This window comes from Argentina silus, assembly GCF_951799395.1.
Source record: "Argentina silus genome assembly, chromosome: 12".
Classification (NCBI taxonomy): domain Eukaryota; kingdom Metazoa; phylum Chordata; class Actinopteri; order Argentiniformes; family Argentinidae; genus Argentina; species Argentina silus.
In genome coordinates, this window is record NC_139666.1 from 3,840,614 (window position 1) to 3,867,080 (window position 26,467).

Consider the following 26,467-nt stretch of genomic DNA (forward strand, 5'->3'; position numbering starts at 1 on the left):
TTGGTGTTGGGGCTGCAGTGCAGAGAGAGACCACTAGAGGGAAGTGGAGTACCTTTCTCTGGTATTTTGACTCAGACCTCAGTTGTTTTATTCCTTCTCTAATTGAGCCACGCTGAGCCTGTTGAAGATGCGGTACCACAGGCATTTAGTGATCCTGGCTTTTGTGTGAGCGTGTTTCGCAAAGTGATATGATATTAACTTAAGAGTGAGTGAGTGTCTGTGTGTGCCTACAAGTTTGTCTGTTTAGCATGTACACGTGTGTGTGTGTGTGTGTGTGTGTGTGTGTGTGTGTGTGTGTGTGTGCGTGTCTGTGTGTGAGAGAGTGTGCCGCACTGTGATAGGCTGAGGGACAGTGTGACGTATCAAAGGCACTCTACTATAGAAGCCACAGACCTGGCGCCAACAAGCTGATGCTGTCTGAGAGAGGGGGAAAGAAGAGAACAAGTCTGATAAAGAAAGAGAAACAGAGAGAGAGAGAGAGAGAGGGAAAGTAAGAAAGAGGGAGAATCCCAGCTCCACTTGAGGATTCCCAACTCCTTGTGAAACGGCGCGACTCCTCTCCTTTCCGCGAGTCTCCACCTTCTTTTCCACACTATCTCCTCCCCCTCCGGTGGCTAGGGAGAGGGATAGAGAGGGGTAGAGAGGGGTAGAGAGGGGTAGTGAGGGGTAGTGAGTCTTGGACTGCATTAGTGTTGTGTGTACTGTACAGTATATTATAAACGTTGGCTGCAAACTACTGGAGTCGTGTGTGTGTGTGTGTGTTCTACAGTAAGCACTAGCCCCTTGAGGGGTCGTCTCTCAGGCTACAGACTGTGAGTGTATGTGAGAGAGAGTGTGTCCTTACAGCAAGTGCTAGCCACCTCAAGGGACCCATCTGTGCGGCAGTATAGGAGTGTAGAGTGTGAGTGTGTGTGTTGAGTGCGAGGCGGGTGTCATGGCCCTGTTCGCCGACGGCCCCCAGAGCCTGGGATCCTACTACTGCCTCATCCGCAGGAGGTTCAAGAGGAGGCGCAAGAAACGCTGCGAGCGGAAAGGTAACAACCCCCCCCCAGAGTTACTCTGTGTATGTGTGTGTGTGTGTGTGGCTTCTTTTTAGCATTTGTTTCTTTTTAAGATCCAGCTCCTGTCTAACTACTTGTTTGACCTAGTGGACTAATCAAAGCCTGTAGCTCTCTTAAGACCAGAGTTGGAGAACCCTGCCTTTTACCTCTTGCTGTCTGTGAGTGTGTGTCCCGCATGGATGGGGCTTCTGTATAGTCTTTATACTTAGACTCGATTGTTACCTTGAGGTTGAGCTGTGGCAGGACAGTTCATTTCTGTTGTCTAAAAGCTCTTTTTACAATGCGGAATGTGTGTCTGAGTCGGAATATGAGGCAAGAGAAGCTGAGATCATACTTAATGAATCCCTGCTGGGAAATCGGTTGACACTTTGTCTGGCTTGTATGAGCTGTATGAGAACAGTATGAGTCCAGTACAGTAGTCGTGTAGGTGTACTGGAGCCGTCGAGCCTCGGGTCTGTGTAAGTGCTGGTTGTTTACTTTCTCTGGTGAGAAAGTCCTTCATGAACTACTTGCCACTCAGTTAATGTGAGTGAGACAAACCACTGTCTGTGGCTGTGAGTGAGGCAGACTACTCACTCTCTCTTTGTAACTGAGACCTCTCTGTGTGAGTGGGGCATGAGTGTGTTTTGACCTTCGGGTAAATCAACTTAATAAACGTACACTCTCTGAGGCATGAGACTCTTTCTCTGTGAGTTAGACATCCCCTCTCTCTGTGAGCGAGAAAGACCCCTCTTTCCCTCTCTCTGTGAGCGTAGGACCTCTTGTTGAGTGAAACAGATCTTGATGAGTTAGACAGACCTCAAGAGAGATCTCTCTCTTTGTTGCTTTGAGTGAGACTAGCTTTTGTCTCTTAGTAATTGAAGCAGACCGAGTCGACTCTCTGGGGGACTCTCTAAGCTCTCTCTCTCTCTCTCTCTCTCTCTCTCTCTCTCTCTCTCTCTCTCTCTGAGTTTGCTCCCCTGCTCTGGGGATTAGCTGAACTGGGGAAGTGGTAATTACAGAGGTGCCCCCCTCACAGTCTGGGTGCTAAGCGATGTGTCAGCTGTTTGCTTTGATATATCCCCCCCCACCCCCGACACACACACACACACACACACCAAAAATCGTTCATCAGAGTCTCTTCATCCCAGTAAATCCGCCTCTGCTGAAGTTGCGTTTTAGCCTCGACTCACACCCGCAACTTAAGACGGACTTTGTCAGTCAGCGATGCGCGATTCCTTCCCCGCCTCTCCCTGTTCCTTTCTTATCGCTATTGCAATGAGGGTGGCACTTTCACACACACACACACACACACACACACACACACACACACACAGAGAAGATGACAAAGCACAACATCGGGGTAATGTTCTTCTGCTAACCCATTCCCGGCGCGCTGTAATTCCCAAAGCTTGAAGCCCCCCGTTGACGAGTCCTCAGTGTTGGCCTGTCGGTCCTCATTCTGGCGGTTAGCGGGTAACACTCGCTGTGCGATCCCTGGCTGAGCGAGTCTCTATATCCCTGTCTGTCTATAACCCACCGCTAATTAGCCTAACAGCTTTCCCAGCTTCTTGGCTTTCCTATAAACTCATGTTCATCGTGAGTCAGGACTGCCCACATCTGAGGTGTGAGTGAGTTGCTCGTTCCGAAAAGGTTGCTGACAGGTTGCTTGACAAACTCAACACAAGTGCCCCTGAGTTAGAGATAACATTGCTTGTGATGATCACCACCAGTGAGACTCATCCGTGGCAGATAATCATGCCAGATATTGTGCGGTTTGGCCCATGGCCGTGGAGTAACCAAGCGGAGGTTGACAGTGGTATAGATCAGGCGATAGACAGGTGTTGAACCGTTCAGACCCACTGGAACTGGGTCTATACAAGCAAGGCTAGTTGATAGGCCTCTTTTTATGACCAACATTTGTGCTTTAAAAACATTGAAGACATTGAACGGCGTCAGGTGGAGGTAGGTAGCATCACACACTGAGTTTCGTCAGTTTTAGCTGCCCAAAAATTGCAGTCATTTTGAGTCTTAGAACATTGCATTCTTTCAGAGCATCTCACAACAGATTAACGTTGCAGTGTGAATCTCCCACAATGCACTGTGGCCCGGACACTCCAAGGCGGTGCTTCTCCAATGGGCCGTATATGAAATATGGAAAATGGGGGGGGGGGGGGGGGGGCAAGCTTTTCTGCTGAGCCAGCAGAATCTCCAAAATGAGCTTCTGGGCTCTGAGTAGGAGGGGAGATATGCCCTGTCTGACTCTGAACTCTTATGAAAGACAGGGCAGTGCAGAGACAGGGCAGATCTGTTCACTATAATCTCTTTACCTGCTAGGAGTTCTAGACCAGCCTCGCTCATCCACTCCCGACGGAGCAAGTTACCCCAAGAGATTTACAGGCAACCCATCTCCAGTGCCTTTAAAAAAAAGTCAAACATAAGAATTGAATAAAGTTTAGAGAGATGATCATTTGAATCAAAGGTCTTACAATGTTGTGAAAGATTGGACATCCAAGGGGGTTCCTCCAAACAATAGCAATAATGACACATTCAAAGAGGATTTAAAAGCATTCAATCATGTGCCTTTTTTCTTGTTAAACGACATCAGTGACTACCAGAGGTGTAGCTTCCCCACAAAGCACCAACACATTAGCTGCCACGGGAATTGTCTACTCTCTCCCCAGCAGACAAAACATCCAACGACAACAAATAAGATGTTGTCACATCCATTACCGGATACAAAAGTCAAAGCACTTTGTTGATTAAGACGACTGCCTTATTTTGTTAGCGTAATCTCCTCGCAGGAGCTCCAACAATGCAACAGCTCTCTGTCATGATAAGACATTAGCCAGGGTCACGCTGCTCTCTCAGCAAACTGTGTATGTAATTAGCCTCGATTAGTATTCCGCTAATGGCTGTCAGCCAGTGACGGGAGGAGAGAGAGAGAAGGCTTTGTGACGGACAGCGCTAGCCGCTAACGTGTGTTTAGTCAGCGAGGAGCGGCGCCCGGTCTCCTGAGGGAAGGTGTCAGGGTTTCTCCAAGCTACCGGCACCTCGTTTACCACAGACGTGTCACTGGCACGGTTGCTGATGTGTCGGGGTCAGTTTTATAAACGCCTAAATAAGTGGTTCACGCGACCATATGCTAATGCTAATTTGTTGCATTCATCATGCCACTCCTGTAACAACCGGTACTTGTGGGTTGGAAAAGGTAGGGAGAGGAATGGTGAAACACTAGAAACACTCGGGAGAGAGAGGAAAGGTGCGTGCGTGATCGCTGGAGATTGAGAGGCAGCATTGAAGTGCTGAGTACATTGCGTAGTACGGCAGGAGAATAGGTCAGGGGTCATCAACTAGCTCTCTTCACGTGCTCTAGCTTATCACAGCTGCCTCTAGACATGTGAATGGGCCATTTCAGAGAACGGCAATGTGAAAAGAAAGTATCTACGGTACGGTTCAGGGTTGGCACAATAACGTGAACCATATTTCTCTTGCCCTCTTGCTTGCCCCTTTTTCCGCCCCCCCCTTCATTTTTTTCCCTCTCTCTCATTGTTCTCCGTCTCTTTCGGTCCATCGATTTCCCTCCACTTTCATTTGTCCACCTTCTCTCACTCCTCTTCCCCCTTTCTTCCAGACTCCTGCACTCAATCTCATATTATACTTCAATACCGTCCCTCTCCTTCCCTTCCTCCCCCTCTGTCTCTTCAACATTCTGGCGCTCGCCATGTTGGATGCCATCCCTCTCTCCTGCTCACTGGCCTTCTGTTTTCCTTCAACACTGTCAGCACCCATCCTCACGTTGTGTATACCGTCCCTCTTGTTCTCCTTTCCTCCCTTTCTCCCCCTCGCTTTTCTCTTTCGCCGTCTTGCACGTCTTGGTATTGTGTAGTATAGCCCTCCCTCTTGTCAAGGCGGTCCTAATCTGTCTGTGACCTTTCAGACCCTCCGCTCCCAGCTGTCCGTCAACATTACCTAAGAGCCTGCAGGTAACGGAGGCAGAAGTTGTGAAATCTAACTTCTCTTATGGAATTGACAGATCTTTCTCTCTCCCACTCGTCTTTTCTTTTGCATGATTAAAATGCCAACACGTGAACAGTAATTCATGTAAGTACACACACGCGCGCACACACACACACACACACACACACACACACACACACACACACACATACACATGTTTATTTCATGACTCCTGAAGTGCCTGACCCGGCCTTGAATGTGAAGTACAGTGCTCATTGCGAGCAGCAGAGCCATTGAGGCGAGGAAAATGGGTGATTGAGGGAGAGGCAGAGAGAGAGAGAGGGGGAGTAATGAAAAGATAGTTGCAGAGAGAGAGAGAGAGAGAGAGAAAGAAAGAGAGAGAGAGAGAGAGAGAGAGAGGTGGAGGCAGAGACGGTGCTGATAACAGCAGTTTTTGTCCGGTCAGCTGGTAGCTCTTCAAAATCAGATTTGAAAGAATGGGGTGATGCATGCACGCGCACACACACACTGTTTCTTTCTCTCTCTCCCTTTTTCTCTCCCTCTCTCACCCACACAAGCACACACTCTCTCTCTCTCACACACACACACACCAACCTGGAGGCTGACAGCCTCCCTCTGACCAGCTGACAGCCTCCCTCTGACCAGCTGACAGGCATGTCTTCACTAGTCTTCATGATGGACTTTTTCTCTCAGCGTTTGTGCTTTTATTCCCCTCTCATCTTCTCACGATGTGGAGATGTTGCTCAACATCGTAACTGAAGCCCAAGATGCCCTCGGTTGCTGCGGTTACACACACACACACACACACACACACAAACAAACAAACTACTGCATTGGCTTTTCTGGGCCCTGGGCCAACCTGTGGCAGGGATGGACTGTGTTACCCGGCCTACGTCAGTGTATCTCAACTCATTACGTTTCTCCCCTCCAAAAATGTGTGAAATGTCTCCATTGAATGCTGTGCTGTTTTTGTTGCTGTGCTTCGTGCAGGCGTGCACACACACACACACGCACCTTCTACCTGTGTGGTTTTGGGGTGACTGGGCAGTAAGCACCGATACCATCGGCCGTGGTCTGTGGAGAACTCAGGAGAAGTCACACACCCGCCCGCCCACACACACACACACACACACATACCTGCCCCACAGGCACACAGTGCGTATATCATAAATCATAGCTGTCACACTGATTTTACAGGTCTCTCTGAAAAGGGGAAAGGGACGGCAGCCACCGCACGCCCTTGAAGAGGGGGAATATAGAGAGAGAGGGAGAGAGGGAGAGTGAATGAATGAATGAATGGTAACTGTTTTTTTATTGAATTTGCTGCCTAGACTCTGCTGGCCTACATGTCCAGGTGTGTCAGTGTCTGAGGTCCTGAATGACCACATCACATGACATGCTCTTAACTTGGCCATATTCCTGTTTTTGTCCAATGTTTGCATTGATGTGAAATGTTGCGTCAGTTGGAAGCTGAATACTCATTTCCATTGTACCCTGTAGCTTTTGAACCTGAACTTGATTACTTACTCTAGATGAGATGCAACTGAACAGTATAAAATATTTTTTATATTTTTTTATATATATATGTAAATATTAAATAATAATAATAATAATAAATAAATAATATATATTTTCTATACAGTGCCCTGTGTAAGTAATTGGACATTGAAGTGTTGTTTATTATAAGTTTAAATTTGAAATCAAACAAATGTGTTATGATTTGGGCATGTATAGCTGCCGCTACAACTGGCTACTTGATGAGGTAACTGCTGTCGGCAGCACAATGTATTCTGAAGTGGACAGGAACATCTCGTCTGCTTGAGTACAAGCACATGCCTCCAAATCCATTGGATGGCGCTTCATTATACAGTAAGACAATGACAAAAAATATACTGCCATAGCAACTAGGGAGATTTTCAGGGCCAAATAGTGGAAAGTCCTTGACCAGCCAAGTCAATCTTCAGATTTACAAAGATGTTAGGTGGGGTCATTGGCTCACAAACCTGAGTTAGTTATTGCATGCAAAGGATTGTCAACCAAATACTGAAATTACTGCATGAATCTGTCCCATTTGTCTTTGTCCCCTGAAATAGGGGGACTATGTATGTCAAAATGGTGAAACCAATACGCCCACAAATAACATCAAATAAAAGCTGAGAATCCTATACCTTAATCTCGTGAGAATTGTTTGATTTCAAATCCAATCTTTTGGAGTACAGAGACAAAAGAAGAAAAAATGTGTCCCTCTCCCATTACTTACGCAGCGAACTGTACTGTATATATACGCACGAACAAAATGTATCCTACCTGAGGGATCGCGAGGCTGGTGGAGGTTGAAATCGGAAGACGGAGCTCATTGTAATGCATTGAATGAAATGAGGAATGGTATCAAACACATGTTTGATACCATGCCTCATTCTGTTCCATGCATTACAATGAGCCTGCCTCATGACTTCTGCCTCTACTGGGACGGTATCGCCCCCATGGCTTGAATGGCCTTGAATACCAATGGGAGTGGTGTGTGGAGCAAGCAAACAAGCCTTTGATTGACAGCAAGCAGCGATTCTAGCCAGAGAGGGTCTTTTTTTACTGTGTTGACAACGGGTTTGGCGAGACACAGGGAACATGGGGCTGGTCCCATGTGGTCGGATTCAAATAACTCTAGAAAATGAATTTGACCAATACCCGCCTTCAGTTGGCGAACTGTATGTGTATTGGCCCATTGTGGGTGGAAACAGATATGCGCTTGAAATCCTTGAGAGTGATGGCCGGTGTTCTGCTCCACCTCAGCCAGAGTATCAAGGTCCTCCCTGGTCCTTAGTTTCCTCCTGCAGCGTTGGAACAGGGCCTCCTGAATGCGTTGGCTAGTCTGCTGGGCAGGGCAGGGCCGCGACTGGCACTGAAGTCAAATCGGTGCTGGCAGGCTAATTCAAACGCCTTATTGGTTATTAGAGAAACAAAATTGAATAATGAAGTCTGAGATGAAGGGTTTACGTGTGGATGGGCAGAGCTCTGTGTGTGTGTGTGAGAGAGAGAGGTGTGAGGGCAGAAGAGGGCAATGTTGGGCGGCCACGCTCCCCTACGCCCCATACCCCGGCCCATCAGTTTCAATCAGGCAAACCGACAGGCAGCCCTGTCCCTGAGGACCCCTCTCCATTAGGTCCCCGGTGGCCCCACACGTGTACCCCATTACAGTGCATTACCTGCCCACTGCCATCGAGAGAGAGAGAGAGAGAAGCAGAGAGAGAGAAGCAGAGAGAGAGGAGCAGAGAGAGAGGAGCAGAGAGAGAGAGAGAGAGAGAGAGAGAGAGAGAGAGAGAGAGAGAGAGAGAGAGAGAGAGAGAGAGAGAGAGAGAGAGAGAGAGAGAGAGAGAGAGAGAGAGAGAGAGAGAGAGAGAGAGAGAGAGAGAGAGAGAAGCAGAGAGAGAGGAGCAGGGGAGCGATTAGTCCTAACTTTACGAAAAGCCCAGGCTCAGTTTGAATTCTAATAGACTGCATCCTTCCTTCCATGGTTTTATTAGAGAACAATGGGAAACAGTGCTTTCCCTTGTCCAATAATGTACAGGGAGGCTGACACTAGGGTTGAGGGGAAAGAAGGAAACATTGAGTGTACAAGTGTTTGATTTGAACAGGGCCAATTTCATTTGAAGGTTTAATTTTTTCTCCTCCTCCTTTTTTTACCCCCAACCTTAATCTCAAAAGTCCCTTTGCTGTTTTCCGAAGTCCACTTCCAACATCGAGGACAGTTGGGGGAAGCTGCTACGTGACGTACCTTCAGTAGAAAGAGTTCAACGACAAAGCGAAAACAGCTTTTTTTAAATTTCAGTAAATGTATTAAAATTGAAATACAGAAATACCTCATGTACATAACTATTCAGATCCTTCGCTATGACACTCTTAAAATTAGCTAAAGTGCAAAAATTTCATCAACAAATCACTTCAAGTTCAATTGAGTCCATCTTAATGCAAGGAAAATTGTTTTGGAATTAATATCTTTGTTTTTATAGGGTCTCTGATTTGCATAGGAATCAGTTACACACTGTGTGGATCAGGTTGTCATTACAAACTGAGCAAAACTGCTCAGGAATGTGACCCTGAGGCCTGGGGAGACTAAATCTATAAAGTTGAATGGTGGAGAGGAAAAAGCAGTCGATGGGACATCATCTCAGTCACTCTACCAAATTGGTCAATAACCAAGTGGCCAAAAACAATCCCTTAATGGAAAATAATCTATCTCATATCCATAATTGTGTTTGCAACAGTGAATTCAAGTGATACAGCAAAGAAAGTGGTTGGAAACTTGTTGATTTGGTTTTACTACAAAGCATTAAGTTTGGTGCAAATCCAGCACATGCAATGCAGTTTCCGCACCATCTCTCGTGTGAAGAATAGTGGTAGCTGCATCAAGTTATGGGTATGTTTGTCACTGGCAGGGACTGTGGAGTTTGTCAGGATCAAGAGAAAATTATAAAATTAGCTGAGTTGGTAGTGACATCGTAATCTACACAGTGTGTAATTGACTTCTTTTATATTGGCTGGCGTTTACATCCCTCCGCAAGCTGATGTGAAAGTGGCTCAACGTCAACTCACCAACCAAATATTAGGAGTGGAGAGATATTGTCAGTTATTGTCCTTGGGGACTTTAACAAGGGCAACTTAACTCACAAACTCCCTAAATATAAACAGTTAATCAAATCCCCGACCAGGGAGAAGATTTTGGATCATTGTTACAGCACCATCAGCAGAGGACTCTGGGACTATCTGACCACGCTCTTATTCATCTGATCCCGGCATACAGGCAGAAACTAAAACTTTCTAAACCTGCTGTGCGGAGATTGAAGAATTGGAGCTGCAGAGAAACAGTGGAGGAGGTGCGTGACTGCCTAGATACCACAGACTGGGACATTTATAATACTGCTTCCAACAGCCTGGACGAATACAGAGTCTGTGACGTCATACATCAGCTTCAGTGAGGACAGATGTATTCCAACACGCACCAGGGTGAGTTACAACAATGACAAGCCCTGGTTCACAGCAAGACTCAAACAGCTTCGTTTGGAGAAGGAGAGGGCTTTCAGACTTTTAGACTGGCTAAGTACACGTTTGGCAAGGAGATTAAGGAGGACAGACGACAGTACTCAAAGAAGCTGGAACAACAAAACTCCTCGTCAGTCTGGAAAGGCCTTCGAGAGATCACAGACTGCAAAACCAAACCCCCCCACTCTATGGATGACCTCAGACTTGCAAACGACCTGAATGACTTTGTTATTGCTATTTTGTTCATATTTTGCTATTTTGTAAATTTTGTTTATTTGCTTATTTATGTAGCCATCCAAATGTATTTGTTGTAAGTCGCTTTGGGTAAAGGCGTCTGCTAAATGCCATAAATGTAAATGTATTGGGGGGGGTTTTATTGTTGTTTTTTATGTCCCATGCACCTAACCTCACCAAGTCAATTTCCTCTATGTGCAAATATACTTGGCCAAATAAAAGAATTCTGATTCTGATTGCTATGCAATAATTCTAATTCCATAATTACATGAACTATTATCCTTGCATTAAGATGGACTCAATTCAACTTACTGAGTGATTTGTTGGTGACATTTTAGCACAAGTGTCATAGCAAAGTCTTAATACTTATGTACATTAGGTATTTCTGTATTTCAATTTTAATAAATTTACAGAAATTTCTAAAAACCTGTTTTCACTTGGTCGTTCTGGGGTATTGTGTGTGTGTGTGTGGATTGATGGCAAATTCTTTTTAATTTAATCAATTTTAAATTGAGTATAACACAACAAAATGTGGAAAAAGTGAAGGGTTCGGAATACTTTCCGAAGGCACTGTACCTCTCTAAACCAGGGGAGGCTGGTGACGGTAGAAATTGAAGGACGGGGCTCATTTGTAATGCACGGAACGGAACGAAGATTCCATTCCATGCATTGCAATGAGCCCCGTCCTCTGATTTCTACCTCCACCAACCCTCTGCTGCCATCAACCCATACAACTTAGGTGGAGGGGAATAGGCTCTGGCTGGAAATGTCATTTTCAGTGAGAGGAGCTGAAGAGAATGGTATGGATTGGAGCGGAGTAAATCCCTCTGACCGGGCCCTCCATCTGTCTGTGTTAGGGTCTCACTGAGAGAGAGCGGTGGCTGGCTGTGTCTCCCATTTCCCTCTGCTTCCTAAAGCCATTCGTCTCTGTCTGCCTTTTGAATTTCTCTTTACTCTCTCATTTCTTCTTTTGTTCATTCTCTCCCCCTCCCTCCATCATCCTCTCACTTGCTCTCCCCTTTTTTCCTCTTTCTCTCTCTCTCTCTCTCTCTTCATCTGTCATTCTCTGTCATTCTACCACTCCCTCACTCTCTCTCTCTGCTCTTTCAAGCAGGCTTCACATTGGCGGGTACTGTCCTTTTACCCCCTAGGGGGAAGTAGGAACTCCTCTCCATGATGAAGATAGACTCACTGGGCTCCAATTTGCAAGTGCCAAAACGTCGGCCATTTTAACCATGATATGTCTAATAGACACGATGAGACACCGAGAGTGAGTGTTTAGAATACTGCAACTAGCATCGGCACGATGTCCAGTACATTTTGTTTTATTCAAACTCTGGTTGAATAAAACATTGTTAACAACAAGGTACACTTTAAAAAGCATGCTGTAGAGTGTTCTGAGTTGGTCTGTAGTTTTTGCTCTGCTCAGCATAATTTGCACAGGCAAATTGCGGCCCACTATGTACTATTTACTGTACTGCAGGTCATTCAAATGTAATATTTAGTAAGAATGTACTCGCCAAGCTACAAGTATGCACATACTGTAGGGCTTCATCCATGAAAGTGTCGTCTGTACAGTACCTTATATATATGTGTGTGTGTGTGTGTGTGTGTGTATATGTGTGTATGTATGTATGTGTATGTATATCACGTTCTGAATCGGATATCCAGGGCGAAAAGAAAACCCCTCTCCTGGTAGCATTTCTCCTGGATAAGCAATCCTGGGCAATGGAGCGTCCATTCTCTCAGGTCAGCAACAGAGAGCCAGAGAGGGAGCCAGCAGCAGCCTTCTCCATATTTCACCGCTTAAACGGACCTGCCCTGACAGCCAAATAAAGGGCACATGATGGTGGTGTGGGGGTGGGGGTGGGGGGGGGGGGGTCGATTCTTGTCTATAAAAGTAAGAGGATGTCATGAGGTGGAGGAGCAGTTTGGGTGAGGGAGGTGGAGGGGGGGGTGGAGGGGGGGGGGTGGACTGATGTCAGTTGTCCCTAGCGTGTCACCGTGGCGACGGGCGACCGGTGACCTGTCCTTGCCTTGATTGACTCAGAGAGAGCGAGAGTGAACTGCTGCTGGGGGGGGGTCACAGCCTCGGCACGGTTGATTTATGACTGCACCTGAAGGCAGAGGGAGGGAGAAAGGGTGTGTGTGTGTGTGTGTGTTGGGGAGAGATCGCATGAGAACAGTTCATGAGAGTGAAACCGAAAGATGGTAAAGGGATTTTTGTGTGTGTGTATTTGTGAGAGAGATCGAAAGAGACCATAAGGAGAGTTTGGCATTATGAGGGAAACTCAGAAGGGAAGAGGGAGTGTGTGTATTCATAAGAGAACAAAGTGTTTGAGAGGGAGAGAGTGAATTTGTGAAGGTGTGTGTGTGTGTGTGTGTGTGTGTGTACCTATGCGCTTTGCCATATATTTTACCTTGCTTTCTCTTATTATATCTCCCCCTCTCTCTTTCTCTCTCTCCCTGACCCTCCACTCCACCGGCCCTCTGAAAGGCAATCTCACATAAAACCATCAAATAAAAAATTCATATTGATACTCTCTCTCCCTTTCCCTTTCTCTCTCCACCTTCCAGTCTTTCACATCAGCAGCCTGGGTGATGAACGGCCAGCTGTCAGATATTAAAGTCTAGAACAATAAAAGAAAGTCTCTCCACCTCCAACCCCTCAAGCAGAACTCCCTTCTCTCAGCTTTTTTTCAGCTTGAGAATTTCTCAGTTTTCTCAAAATCCAAACTTGTAATCCTGAAGCTTCGGTTGGTGTAAAATAGAATACCACTTTCTGCAAGAAAGCCCGTTTGGATTTATGTGGCACACCAAAACAACACTCAAAAAAATAGGAGGAAATCAACTTGATTTCCTCTGTGGAAAGAGTTATTATATATGCCTTTTGTTTTACAGAAATTCTCGGATATAGATTTATACAGTGCCCCCCGTGATTTTTGGCACATTCACATTCTCAGACTGTTTACTAAAACTGGTTGAATAAAGCATTGTTAAAAACAATGTACAATAAAAATCATGCCGAGTTGTTAGGTATTTTTTGCTCTACTCAGCACTATGTGCACAAGCAAATTGGGACCCACTATATACTGAGGGTGTTCACTAGTATAGTTACAGGACTAAAATTCAACTATATTTCCTTTGGGTAGAGTTATTATGAGTTATAGAGTTCTAACAGAAACTCTTGGATATAGATTCATGCATTCTTCTCTATACTACAAAAGTTTGAATTTAAAAGCAAACAATGACGACAGTATAAGATTAAAGTATAGATCTTATTTGAGGGTATTTGTGTAGTTATTGTTTTCACCATTTAGAATCGACAACCCTTTTGTGTGCGTACCCCCATTTCATGGCACCATTGGGACTGTTGGCATAAGAGGTGTTTTTTCCTAGTTAGGTGTGTGCTGTCAAATCATTTGTGCATAATGTCTACTCTTCATTTGAGGCTTTGCATTTGCCTTTGGAGTCTGCTGTTGGTGTCAAGGAAGCCATTATGAGGCTGAAAAATCCGAACAGTTTGGAGTATCATTAAAAATAAGCACTGGTGAGCTCAACAATCGCAAACTGTCTGGTAGACCAAGGAAGATTTCCACAGTGGATAACTGAAGAATGCTCACCATAATTAAGAAAAATCCCCAAATAACTGTCCAACAGATCAGGAACACGCTCTAGGAGGTAGGCGTGAATGTGTCGAAGACTACCATCCGCAGAAGACCTCATCTGCCGAACTACAGAGACTTCACTGTTGGGTGCAAACCACTACAGTAGTTAGCCTCAAAAACAGGATGGCCAGGGACTTGGCAGGTTTATTAAATACACAAACCTTTTCACAATTTTCACAATTGCTGATTACGCAATCTGACCATTTACGTACTGTGAGCATGTAGCCGCAGAGGTGTAAAAGTAATAGACCCCCAATGCCTTTAACAGAACGGGCCCCTTCCTGCTGTAGTGGGTCTGCCAGGCCAGGCCTTGGTCCACTCTCCATTTCCCAGCTGGTCCTCTGCTTTGTTCCACTACCAGCCGACACATGAGTTGCCACCAGTCATGCCACCCCTGACAGCCTGTCAGGCCACTTATTAGAGGAGGACAGATTGTTAGCCTGGCGGGTTGCTAGTAGGCAGGGCCTAGGGATTTTGCTGCAGCCCAAAAGTCCAACGTATTTTATTAACCTTGGAGCAGGTGTGTGTGTGTGTGTCTGTCTGTTAGTTAGTTAGGGCTGGGTGGTATGGCCTAAATATTATATCACAGTATTCTCTACATTTTTGGCGCTATGACCGTATTGGACGGTATATTTTCTTTTATTAATAATGAAAGTATGAAATGTGTTCAATGAGTATGCAACTCTTGCCCCAATGCATAGCTCGCTTCAAAACATTGCCACCAAAGATACATGGGATACATGTGTGCCTCTTTGAGCTGTCTTTGTGAATCTTCAGACAGTCACCCATTTCATAGGCCAACTGTATGCACAATGCATTGCATGGGCTTACTTGTCTATCACGATTGCCCTGAAGTCTGTTAACCATCCAGAGTAGAGGCTAGAGGATGGCAGGGGAAGGGACATTCTCTTTTCCTCTGCTGGATATAGTAGACACTTTTTCCTTTCCCGTCCCAGTCCCACTATAACCCACCATCCTGACTCCTGTCTCCATGAAAATGTCTCACTTGATTCTGTAATGAATTATTATAGCATGTCAACTCTCCTTCTCACAGGGCGTCTTATATTCATGTTGAACGTATTAATTAAACAGTCGCCGCCCACGACGAGAGGAGCAACACAGCGGGTTTAGACAGTATAGTCAAACTCTATATCACAGTGTGATTCATGCCGGTATAATGCCGGTATAACAAGAAAACATGCCGGTATAACAAAAAAACTGTGTGCGTGTTTTTGCGTTCATATATATGATCTTTCTTCACTTTGATGGAGGTGCTGAGAGTATCCCCAAAACAACGTGAACGTCAGTGCATGTTTGATGTGTGTGTTCGTCTGTAACAGAGCCAGCGCATCCTTAGCTTGTCAGACACATGCTGTCATATGAACATAGATGGCTGCTGGGGGGGGGGTTGGAGTGGAGGCTTCTCTGTCTTTAATGTAGTCTGCGTGTCTGAGAGGATTCCTTCAGAGCCCGGGCTTATAGTGTCACAGAGACTCTCTGAAGAACACCTCCGCCCTGTGAGAAACCCTGAAAGGCAGGAAGCATTCAACTGACACTTCAGAGGCATACTACAGAGACAAACACGCTCCTCTCCTCTCCTACAACAAGCCTTGGCAGAAAAGCTGTCTGAAAACAAATTGTTGTGACTGGTGTCTTTTTTTTTAGACATTTATCAGAATTCTCTTTTTTGCGGATCGTTCAGTTGAGAGGTTGGCTTTGTATTAAGGCGGCGTATCACAGTTGGAGCAAGAGGCGATGGACTCTGGAGGATAAGTGCACCTGGACATGTCGTATCCCCTTGTCTTTCATCTCTATGAAAAGAAAGGTGTTTGGGATTAATTACACTGTGGGGGGGGTGCTCCATGACCCGAGCCTCCCCATCAGTGGACCAATCATAAACCATCATCTTGTCAGCAGACCAATCGAAAACCATCATACTGTCAGTGGACCAATCTAACACCTCTGTCCTGTCAGTCGACCCAATCAGACGCCATCATCTTGTCTGCAGACCAATTACACACATTATACCATCTATGGTCACATGAATGGTTAATATAACTAGGGGGTAAAGCACTACACTGTGTTGTATGTTCTGGTTACAGTAAGCTGGTCGTTGATCATGTCTGTCATGACAAATGTATGCCACATTGCATGTTTTCTGGGAGTTTGGGCTCTCTTTTCAGCAAGTATTTTGCCTTTGAACATCTGAAGCCTGTTTTGAAGGCACTTCATCACCATATAGAAACCCTATCCCTAACCACGTATGCCATACGTCCCACCTGTCAGTCCTACTGTATAGAAAGTCCTCCCCATCATTCAACCCCCACCAGCAATCCGCCCACTGGCCCCTCCCCCTGTGTCTTTCAAGGGCAGGCTTGTCCAGTGCTAGCTGTTTTAGGAGATAATGATTCTCTTTTACCTGGAATAGGATTGCATTGTCTATCTTTATTCCCCTCCCTCCCTCCCCCTCTCCTTTATACACCCCCTACTCCCTTCCCCCTCCCTCCCTCCCCCTCTCCTTTATACACCCCTCCCTCCCTCCCTCCCCCTCTCCTTTATACACCTCCTACTCCCTCCCTCCCCCTCTCCTTTATACACCCCCTACTCCCTCCCCCTCTCCTTTATACACCCCCTACTCCCTCCCTCCCCCTCTCCTTTATACACCCCCTACTCCCTCCTTCCCCCTCTCCTTTATACACCCCCTACTCCCTCCCTCCCCCTCTCCTTTATACACCCCTCCCTCCTTCCCCCTCTCCTTTATACACCCCCTACTCCCTTCCCCCTCTCCTTTATACACCCCCTACTCCCTCCCTCCCCCTCTCCTTTATACACCCCCTACTCCCTCCCCCTCTCCTTTATACACCCCCTACTCCCTTCCTCCCCCTCTCCTTTATACACCCCCTACTCCCTTCCTCCCCCTCTCCTTTATACACCCCCTACTCCCTCCCTCCCCCTCTCCTTTATACATCCCCTACTCCCTCCCTCCCCCTCTCCTTTATACACCCCCTACTCCCTTCCCCCTCTCCTTTATACACCCCCTACTCCCTCCCTCCCCCTCTCCTTTATACACCCCCTACTCCCTCCCCCCTCTCCTTTATACACCCCCTACTCCCTCCCTCCCCCTCTCCTTTATACACCCCCTACTCCCTCCCCCTCTCCTTTATACACCCCCTCCTCCCTTCCCCCTCTCCTTTATACACCCCCTACTCCCTTCCCCCTCTCCTTTATACACCCCCTACTCCCTCCCTCCCCCTCTCCTTTATACACCCCCTACTCCCTCCCCCCTCTCCTTTATACACCCCCTACTCCCTCCCTCCCCCTCTCCTTTATACACCCCCTACTCCCTCCCCCTCTCCTTTATACACCCCCTCCTCCCTTCCCCCTCTCCTTTTATACACCCCCTCCTCCCTTCCCTCCTCCCTCCCCTCCTCCCTTCCCCCTCTCCTTTATACACCCCCTCCTCCCTCCCCTCCTCCCTTCCCCCTTCCCCCTCCTCCCTCCCCCTCTCTTGCGTTTCGGCGGCCGCTGCTCCCTCCCCCCCTCTCTCCCTCCACGGAGGCGCTCCGCTATCGCTCCACCACAGAGAAAAACGAGGGATGAAAGACAAATCAAAACACCTTATTTCCCTCAGTCCCTCACGCCGTCGAGATTGAATTTGAGTTTTCTCATCTTCTTTCTCATCTCTCCCCCCCCACCCCCCCTCCCCCCCCTTCATCCTCTGTGAATTACTTCAGAAAGTACCCCTTTTCACAACTTTGGTGATAGGGTATGGTTTGAGCCTGAGCAGAGAGGAGCAACGCGAGGATCTACGGTACCAGTGCAGCAGTCGAGCTCCAGCTCATGCATAATATCTACTTATAGTTCAGCTATAGTATAGTTATAATATAATATAGTTATATTATAATATAGCTATAATATAGTTCAGCTATAGTGATAATAATGGATTATAACAATTAGCATGCTGTCTTTGACAAACGTTCAGATGTAACGTAAAATGCTCCGTTTGGTTATGGGTTGTTCCGGCTCCCACAAAGGCTTACCTACTTTTACTTGTTGTGACAGTATATCGAGCCATTTCTACCATGCACGGGGTACATTGTAAGTTTATCTGTCTTGATTGATTAACTACAAAATATTGAAGTCGAAAAATACCCTGCATGGAAAAACATAGATTCTCGTCTCAGGGACCTTTGCAGTCACTGACCTGTGTCGCTACAAAAAAAAACAACTGCTGCTGGTCAAACTCTGCGGACGGATTTGGGTAAACAGGAGAGGGCAAACACACACACAGCTGTGCTAACACTGGCTCCACACAGGGCAGAACTGGCCAGCTGGCTGCTGGGCACAGGTAGAGATGCCAGCCTTGCTCACATAGTTCTCTCTCCCATCATATGCATGCCACTTATGAGACAGCTGAGGCTGAGGGACCTCGTCGAGACCAGTTAGGTTGTCCTGTTACGATGGAGCCCAGTGTGTAGTGTTTGAGGGAGTGACTTCTGTCAGTCAACATGAGAGCTCGATGCCAATGCCAGCTCTCTGCCCACCTCTGCCCACCTGACTCCAACTACGCCCCCCTGCATCTGCTTTAGCCTGACACTGCTGTGTCTTTTTTTTTTTTTTTTTTGTATAATGTTTTACTGCATTTCTGCTTTATTGGGATAGAGGTAGTAGAGACGGACAGGAAGGATGGGTGAAAGAGAGGAGGACATGACATGTCGAGGGCCGGAGTCGAACCAGGAACCTTGTGAATCTTGTGATTTATATGGTAGGCGCATTAGTGTCTGCCCACACTGTGTCTTTGGCGACCAGGCCGCCCCTCACCGTCAGACTCAGAGCCACCCTTCCACCCAGACTCAGAGCCACCCTTCCAGCCAGACTCAGAGCCACCCTTCCACCCAGACTCAGAGCCACCCTTCCACCCAGACTCAGAGCCACCCTCACCACCAGACTCAGAGCCACCCTTCCACCCAGACTCAGAGCCACCCTTCCACCCAGACTCAGAGCCACCCTTCCACCCAGACTCAGAGCCACCCTCACCACCAGACTCAGAGCCACCCTTCCACCCAGACTCAGAGCCACCCTTCCACCCAGACTCAGAGCCACCCTTCCACCCAGACTCAGAGCCACCCTTCCACCCAGACTCAGAGCCACCCTCACCACCAGACTCAGAGCCACCCTTCCACCCAGACTCAGAGCCACCCTTCCAGCCAGGCGCTTATGAATGCCGCGTGCACAGCCGCCCGTAGATTGGGTCCGATCGTGCGTCTGCTTACCGATTCATGAGCGAAGCGGGGAAAGCGGCTCCACCATCCCAAATCAAAAGCGACAGGGCGCATGAGCGAGCCTAAATGGCAAATCTGGAGAGCTGTAATCTCCGGACAGGCATTAAGTGAGTTTTTTTTTTTTTTTTCTTTTTTTTGCCTAGGAGTGGAAACGGGAGTGTGGTGGGGGATGGGGGGGACAGAAGTCGCAGAGAAACGACAGCTGAGACAAATACACCCACTCCGACCGTTTTCAATTATGGGGCGGAATATAATTGTGCTAGCATATTTGCTGTCATCCACCATTAGCCGAGATTAATTAGGCCATTTAGTTTAGCTTAAGAAAGTGTCGGCTGTGAGGAATGGTGCATAGAACTGGAATCAGCACAATCGGCTTTATATCATACGTTCTCCTCTCTCTCTCCCTCCCTCCACCCGTCCCTCTCTCCCTCCCTCCCTCCCTCCCTCCCTCCCTCCTATATTACATCATGTTTTCATAACTCCTTTTCCGACCTCTAGTCTTTTCAGTTTCTCCTCTGTGGTATTTAGCGTAGCCTGTCTGTGCTTCAAATATGTATCATTCACCCTTCTGCTTTACTTAGTTGACTGAGGATCTTCCGCATGTGAACTGTTCAGTAGACAGTGTAGATCAGTGGGGAGGGAGGGGGGGAATCTTTTTTGCAATGCACTTGATGAGCGAAAAAATGGAGGGCAAGAAATAATGAGGACTCTGGCTGTAGATCCTGATCATCTGAAGAGTTTCACATATTAAGTGGTAGTTCAGTGTCCTTGATGAGCGACAGGGAGATTGTAGCACGCGTGGAATAAAGGTCCATCTTTTGTGACTGGAGGTCAGAAACCCAATTTGCCTGTAGAGAATCCACTCACGGATGGCGAGTGCATGAATTCAGTTATTCTGCACAACGGTGTGTTTGCGTGTGCCTGTGCATACGAAGCCTGTGTGTGTCTGTGTCTGTGTCTGTGCGTGCGTGCGCGTGTGTCTGTGCGTGCGTGTGTGTCTGTGCGTGCGTACCGTAGTGCGTTTCCCTCCGGAGGACAAACGACTGCCTGTGTCATGGGCGTCTAAAAGGCCTGTCCATGTCAATAGCTGTATATCTCCCGCCAGGCAGCTGGAAATGAGGTCTAATCGGACGCATATTAAAGTCACAATAGACTGCTCCCGCTATTATGGCCTGTCAGCACAGCCCCCTCTCTCTCCAAGATTAGTTTCCACCTCTGAATATGTATACACTTACTGTAGGCTTAACCTGGTTGGGACAGCCACGTCGTTTTCCCTGGGAGTGTGTAGGTGTGTGATGCCGACCGTTTGGTCAGTTGAGATGGTACGTCCAGGCTGCGTTTGACTGACTCCGCCCTCCTCTCTCGCTCTCAGGTGGAGCCGGAGCACGGCAGCCCCGGGTCCAGCAGAAGCTCTTCACCATGGATGTGGATGAAGAGGAGAACATGAGTAAGTCTGTCTGTCTGTCTCTGTCTGTCTGTCTGTCTTTCTGACTTCATTTCATCTGTGTTTTTATCTATCCAATTGTCTCTGTCTGGCTGTTCCTATGTTCATGTACATACATTTCTCTTCACGCACGCACACACACACTTATATGAAGCCTTATTCATCCCATTACAAAAGCTTGGAAGTCGAATCCCTCAGATTCAACTCGTATTGCTCTCTGCCACTTCCTTTGAAAAACTCATCCTCACTGACGCATTCAAATTGAATTAGACCATTTTGGAGGAATTTGATATGTGAGTGAAGCCTAGCCTATAAATGAACCTCAGCCCCTCTCCCCCACCGTTCTGAACACACATTCAAAGATGGCTGCCAGCCCAGCCCTGCCGCCGCCAGCGTACACTTAGAGGTCCTTCATTACTGCTTGGACGTCAAAATCGTACTCCGATTTTGCTCAGATATGACCACAATATGCTACTGCGTTCAGTCAAACACAGCGGAACGAGTTTCCGAAATCTCAGCGACTGATTCACAACAGTGAAACTAGGACTCCTTCTCCCCCTGCATTATTTAGTGTGTCATCCTCCCATGACGCATTTCAGAGACTAGTTAGTCACAGCTTTGAAAGATGCAGCACCATGGTAAGCTTTGATATACAGATGTTAATGACCTGGCCTCTTCATGACGAGCGATGCAGTCTCTTTTCAAATTTAAGTGGGTCAACTGAACTGAAAGGTGAGACATCAGTGGGTAGCACAGTGGCACAACCCATCAGATTGTCAGCCGAAACACACACACACACACACACACACGCAGCAATATAAATCCTACAGACCGGCTGGTGGGTGTTGTATGTCTGAAAATGTTCTGGATTTGTGTGTCTGTGTTCTGCTCATTTAGTTTCTCCCCTCTGTGTGCGTGTGAGCGTTTAACATTCGATTACTTCTTGCTCAAATTCCTCCACTCAATCCCAGTTTGAAAAGCATTGTCCCCAACAATGTCACACACTACACATGCTCCCTGGCATTCCCACTACATCCAGTAGAATGTCCTCCAAAGCATATTTAAAAGTCTTCTGTGGCTGTATTGTAATTCAACTATTTCCTGTAGTCCTCCTCGTGTTGCACTACCCACTCAGTACCCAGCTCTAACAAAGGAGAGTTCACCATACACACCTACACTTTGTTCGATAAATTCTTAGATGAGTCCCTTCATCATAATGAAAGCGACAGTCTCTCTACTGTATTTCCTGTGATTATTCCCCCCACCCTCGTCCGTAGCTATCGTCCTCGCTTCTTCTCTCTAGAATGTCTTTGACCATTTAATTAGTGTACGAGCATCTGGTCTTTTTGCATTTGTATTTATTATTCCAGCCATCTACTAGATGCCCCCCCATCCCTGTTTGAAGCCACCCCATTGCTTGGCTTGTGCATGGCTTCCCCAGGAGTCCTCCAGTCTGCTGTCAATGTGTCAGGGCCCTGTCCCAACACCACTCACATGCACTTTTACCAGTGTACACCAGGGGAGGCTGCTGCGGGCAGGAATCGATACCAATCCTCATTCCTTTCCATGCGTTACAATGAGTCCTCTGATTTCTTATCCACCGGCCTCCACTGGTATACACATACATGTATGCCTTTAAGCACACTTGATGACACCACTGTGCATGTGCTTAAATATACCATTTATACATTGAAACTGGAACAACTGGGCAACGTGTGAGAGCAGGAATTGTTTTTGTTTTGTCCTCCGGGATGTGCCCTCCATTTTAAGATGCAGAGAAGCCTGATGAATATCAGCGAATTCCAGAATCTAAATATTCTGTTGCTGAAGTCGATGGAAACCCACACAGATCACCATGAAGAGCTCATATCTGACACTGTCACACACCCAGAGCCTCTTAAGTAGTTCATCTAGGGCTTTTAAAAAGCTTTGTTTTCTATGTGTTTGTTTTGTTCGGTAAAGGCCCTCTCGTGCAGGTCAGACCTGATTGAAAGGCTTTCAGAATGCGTTGTCTTCCTCTCTATCTTTCCCTCTTTTGTTTTCAAGCTAGCACTATTTTCGTTCTGATCTGCCGGTTTTTCTTTCCGAACTCTGAGATTTTCAGACTCCTCCTCCCCGCACTCTTCCCTGCATCTTGCTTTCCCTCCACCCCCCCGACCAACCCACTCATCTGCACTGCTGGTTCTCTCTCCTCTGAGTACCGAAAGGAGTAACCTATCAAGCCTTTGCTGAAGGATGTTATAAATGAAAATTTTGCCAACATTCCATCCACTTTGCCAACAGGACCTGGTGATGTGTGTTCCTTTAGATTATTCCGGAGCAGCAATCTAATTTTATGATAGCTTTAACACGAGCTCAGCCCTCTATACTATATGGCTGTCATTACCGGTAGCAGATGTTAATAGCGATACTTGAAGAACAGGATACTGAACTGTCATCAAAACTGCCACCAAAGTGAAGATCAGCATGAAGCAAAATTGTGTGTGTGTGTGTGTGTGTGTGTACACATTTGTGTATGTTTGTCAGTCAGTATGAATCCCATACAGTATGTGTACTCCTTCCAACTCTGCCCCAACTCTTTCAAATATTTACCCCTGATCCCCGCTTAAATTGTCCAATATTAGACCACAAAAAAACGTGTAAAATCAAATGTATTCGTTATGCCGATCTTATTTTAAGTGTCCTTTACTGAATGCTTATCAAAGTTGTCCTTTGTTAGCAAGGGAAGTGTTAGCAAGGGATTTATAAAGATTATTATATAATCCTTGAAGCCCTTGTGTTCATATAATTTCCATATAACATCCATTCAAGCTTCAATTTAATAGCCAACTTCAATGGATGTAACCTAAGTAAACCAGTAAGTCTTTGAGGTCCTATTTTTTTAGATCAGCGTTATAATAATGGTTCAATCTGTTATAATCATGCAATAATATTGAGCATGTGTTATTGCATCATTGCTTGTCTTTGATTCAAGTTTGATCCTTTTGATCAGTTAGACTTATCTAACCAATAGAAGGAACACACATCACTGGTTCAGTTCCAAAGAGTGATAAAGGAATCTATAAATTTTACATTTACAAGATCCTGCAACGAAGGCGTTGTAAGTTACTCTTTCTGGGCACCGCAGGTTCGAGCAGCACCGACGTAAAGGAAAACCGCAACCTGGACAACGTCTCTTCCAAAGAGGGGGCAGGAGTGGCTGAGCAGCTCCCCAATGGCAGTGGTGGGGGCGGCCGTAAGCGCCCCTTAGAGGAGGGCAACAATGGCCACACGCACTCAAAGTTCCGGCCCAAGAAGCGCAAGAAAACGCCAGGGCCCGTCCTGCCTAAGAACGCCCTCATGCAGTTGAATGAGATCAAACCGGGCCTGCAGTACAAGCTGCTGTCTCAAACAGGTCCAGTCCACGCACCAGTTTTTGTCATGACAGTGGAGGTCAACGGGCAGCTGTTTGAGGGATCAGGCCCCACCAAGAAGAAGGCCAAGCTGAATGCAGCCGAGAAGGCGCTGCGCTCCTTTGTTCAGTTCCCTAACGCCTCCGAGGCGCACCTGGCCATGGGCCGGACGCTGACCGTCAACACGGACTTCACGTCCGACCAGGCTGACTTCCCAGACATGCTCTTCAACGGGTTTGAGACGCCTGCTCCGCCAGAGGACTCCTTTTACCTGGGCTCCAACGGCAGCGGCTCCCTGAACTCGCTGGGAGAGTACCCCATGCCCGCGCCGCCAGGTGCCAACCTTGTCCAGGCCCCTCTGCCCCCTCCCTCCTCTTTCAGCTCGCCCTCCAGCGGCAAGAACCCCGTCATGATCCTCAACGAGCTGCGGCCGGGCCTCAAGTACGACTTTGTGTCGGAGAGTGGCGAGAGCCACGCCAAGAACTTTGTCATGTCGGTGACGGTGGACACCCAGATGTTTGAGGGGTCAGGGCGCAACAAGAAGCTGGCCAAGGCCCGGGCTGCCCAGGCCGCACTCTCGGCTCTCTTCAACATGCAGCTAGACCAGACGCCCTCCCGCCAGCCCATCCCCAGAGAGGGACTCCAGCTCCACCTTCCACAGGTAAAAATCCAAATATCTAAACCTCAAGTCCATTAAGACATTGGTTCCAATTCTGTTGCTCAGGGGCCCCATCCGTTTCATATATATTTGTACTCTTCCACTACTGGCACACCTGATTCAACTATAAGCCCATGATTATTTGAATCAGGCGTGCTTGTTTTGAACAGCAATTAATGGAACAACAATAGTAAATGGCTGCGGTCCTAAGGAAGAGATTGGGAAACACTGCATATATTATGTCCCCCCTCTGCCCTCTACCAAGACTCTTATAGAATAAGACATAACCCAGAAAGTGAATCTGCACCAACAGCAAAATAACCTAGTAGAGCCATTGCTTTTATTTATAGAAATGCGTGCAGTAATATGGTACAGGGCATAAAACCCCAGAAACTAGGACTTTAACATTTAACATGTTTTGCAATTTTCTTCATAGGATTGCATTACATATTTATGTATATCTGGATGTGTTTTGGTAAAAAAATCCCATCTGCACATAACGCCAGTTTCAGAATTGGTCTTATGTCATGTAATGAATCTGGGAAAACTTTAAATAAGCTTGTAGTTAGTTTTAATGCTTTGAGGACACAAAAGTATTATCAGAACTGGAGATAATGTCCTTTTGTTGAAATCGGTTATATCCTTTTTTGATGAATTACTTTCATCACAATGCCTTTGAACTAATCCAAATAAGTTCTGTATCAATCACATACCCAACTCTTTCATATTTAAATGTTCAAGTCATTGTGAAATTTCAAGTTATTATAGTCCCTTCTGGAACATTTAGCAGTACCGTCAATCATTTATGGTTTTGAAACTTAATTGAAAATTAAGATGCAGTGATGAAAACTGAAGAATGATTAGAGATGGAATGATAGAAGTTGAGACAGACGCTGGAGAAAAGTGAGGTGCTTAACTATCAAGAAGATCTGTCTTGTGTGCGAGACATCTATTATTTACACATCTACTAATTGGGCTCCCTCAATCTCTTGCAGAGATGGCGAGGGGGCTAATGCATGCTCTATATCATAATTAACATCTCCCTTTTTAGTTTGGTTGAAACAACCACTTTTGACCGCCCAGGCTCTCACTCACCTGGGCATTAAAAGCAAGTGCTTTAGATTTCACCAGATTTGTTCCTTACATAGTGACAGAATGCGTCTAAAATATTAGGATTAGGCTGCTATTTATTTTTATATATATATATATATATTAGTCAATATATATATTTAAGAAAAACTCTCTTTTAGAGCAGTGCTTACAAAACACTTAGAGTAAAGCGGAAGTGCTAGAGAATTGGCAATGTCGGGCAGTAATATAAACTTTGGGTGGGAAAGGGAGGGCATGAGTCACGTCACTGTGGGGGGTTTACTGTTGCTGTGGCTGTGGCTGCATCTAGCCACAGGCTCCAAAGAGGTTCAGTCTCTGTCCCACCTGTCACAGCCTGCTCTTTTAATGTCATTCAATAAAGCTTGGTTTCGTCTGAGTAAGGTAGGGGGGTGGGAGGAGATTGCATTTGGATCCTGCACTGCAAAAGTGATGTCAGTCATGCCAGTGTATGCAGAGTGCATCCTGGGAAGGTAAGCCTTGGGGGGGGAAACATCTCGAGACGTCTTCGCCTCTCAGAACATTCCTACTTTTTAAATATTTTTAGCCTCTCTAAACTTGTCATCAGTCTGCTTCATACACGGGGCAGCTTGTGTCAACCATAGTGCTGCCACTAATTGGCCT

At 46.6% G+C, this 26,467-nt stretch overlaps 1 protein-coding gene across 1 annotated transcript in view; it reads left to right on the plus strand.

The window, feature by feature from the left end:
* Positions 1-934: 934 nt before the first annotated feature.
* The window catches only part of adarb1b (adenosine deaminase RNA specific B1b), a gene marked incomplete at its 5' end in the record, with an annotated part of 35,762 nt that continues 10,229 nt past the window's right edge, over positions 935-26,467 (plus strand). Inside the window, 3 exons of the mRNA XM_083681322.1 lie at positions 935-1,061; positions 20,615-20,689; positions 23,814-24,739. Of these exons, the coding sequence (XP_083537448.1) occupies positions 935-1,061; positions 20,615-20,689; positions 23,814-24,739 (1,128 nt within the window). The remainder of the gene's footprint in view (positions 1,062-20,614; positions 20,690-23,813; positions 24,740-26,467) is intronic.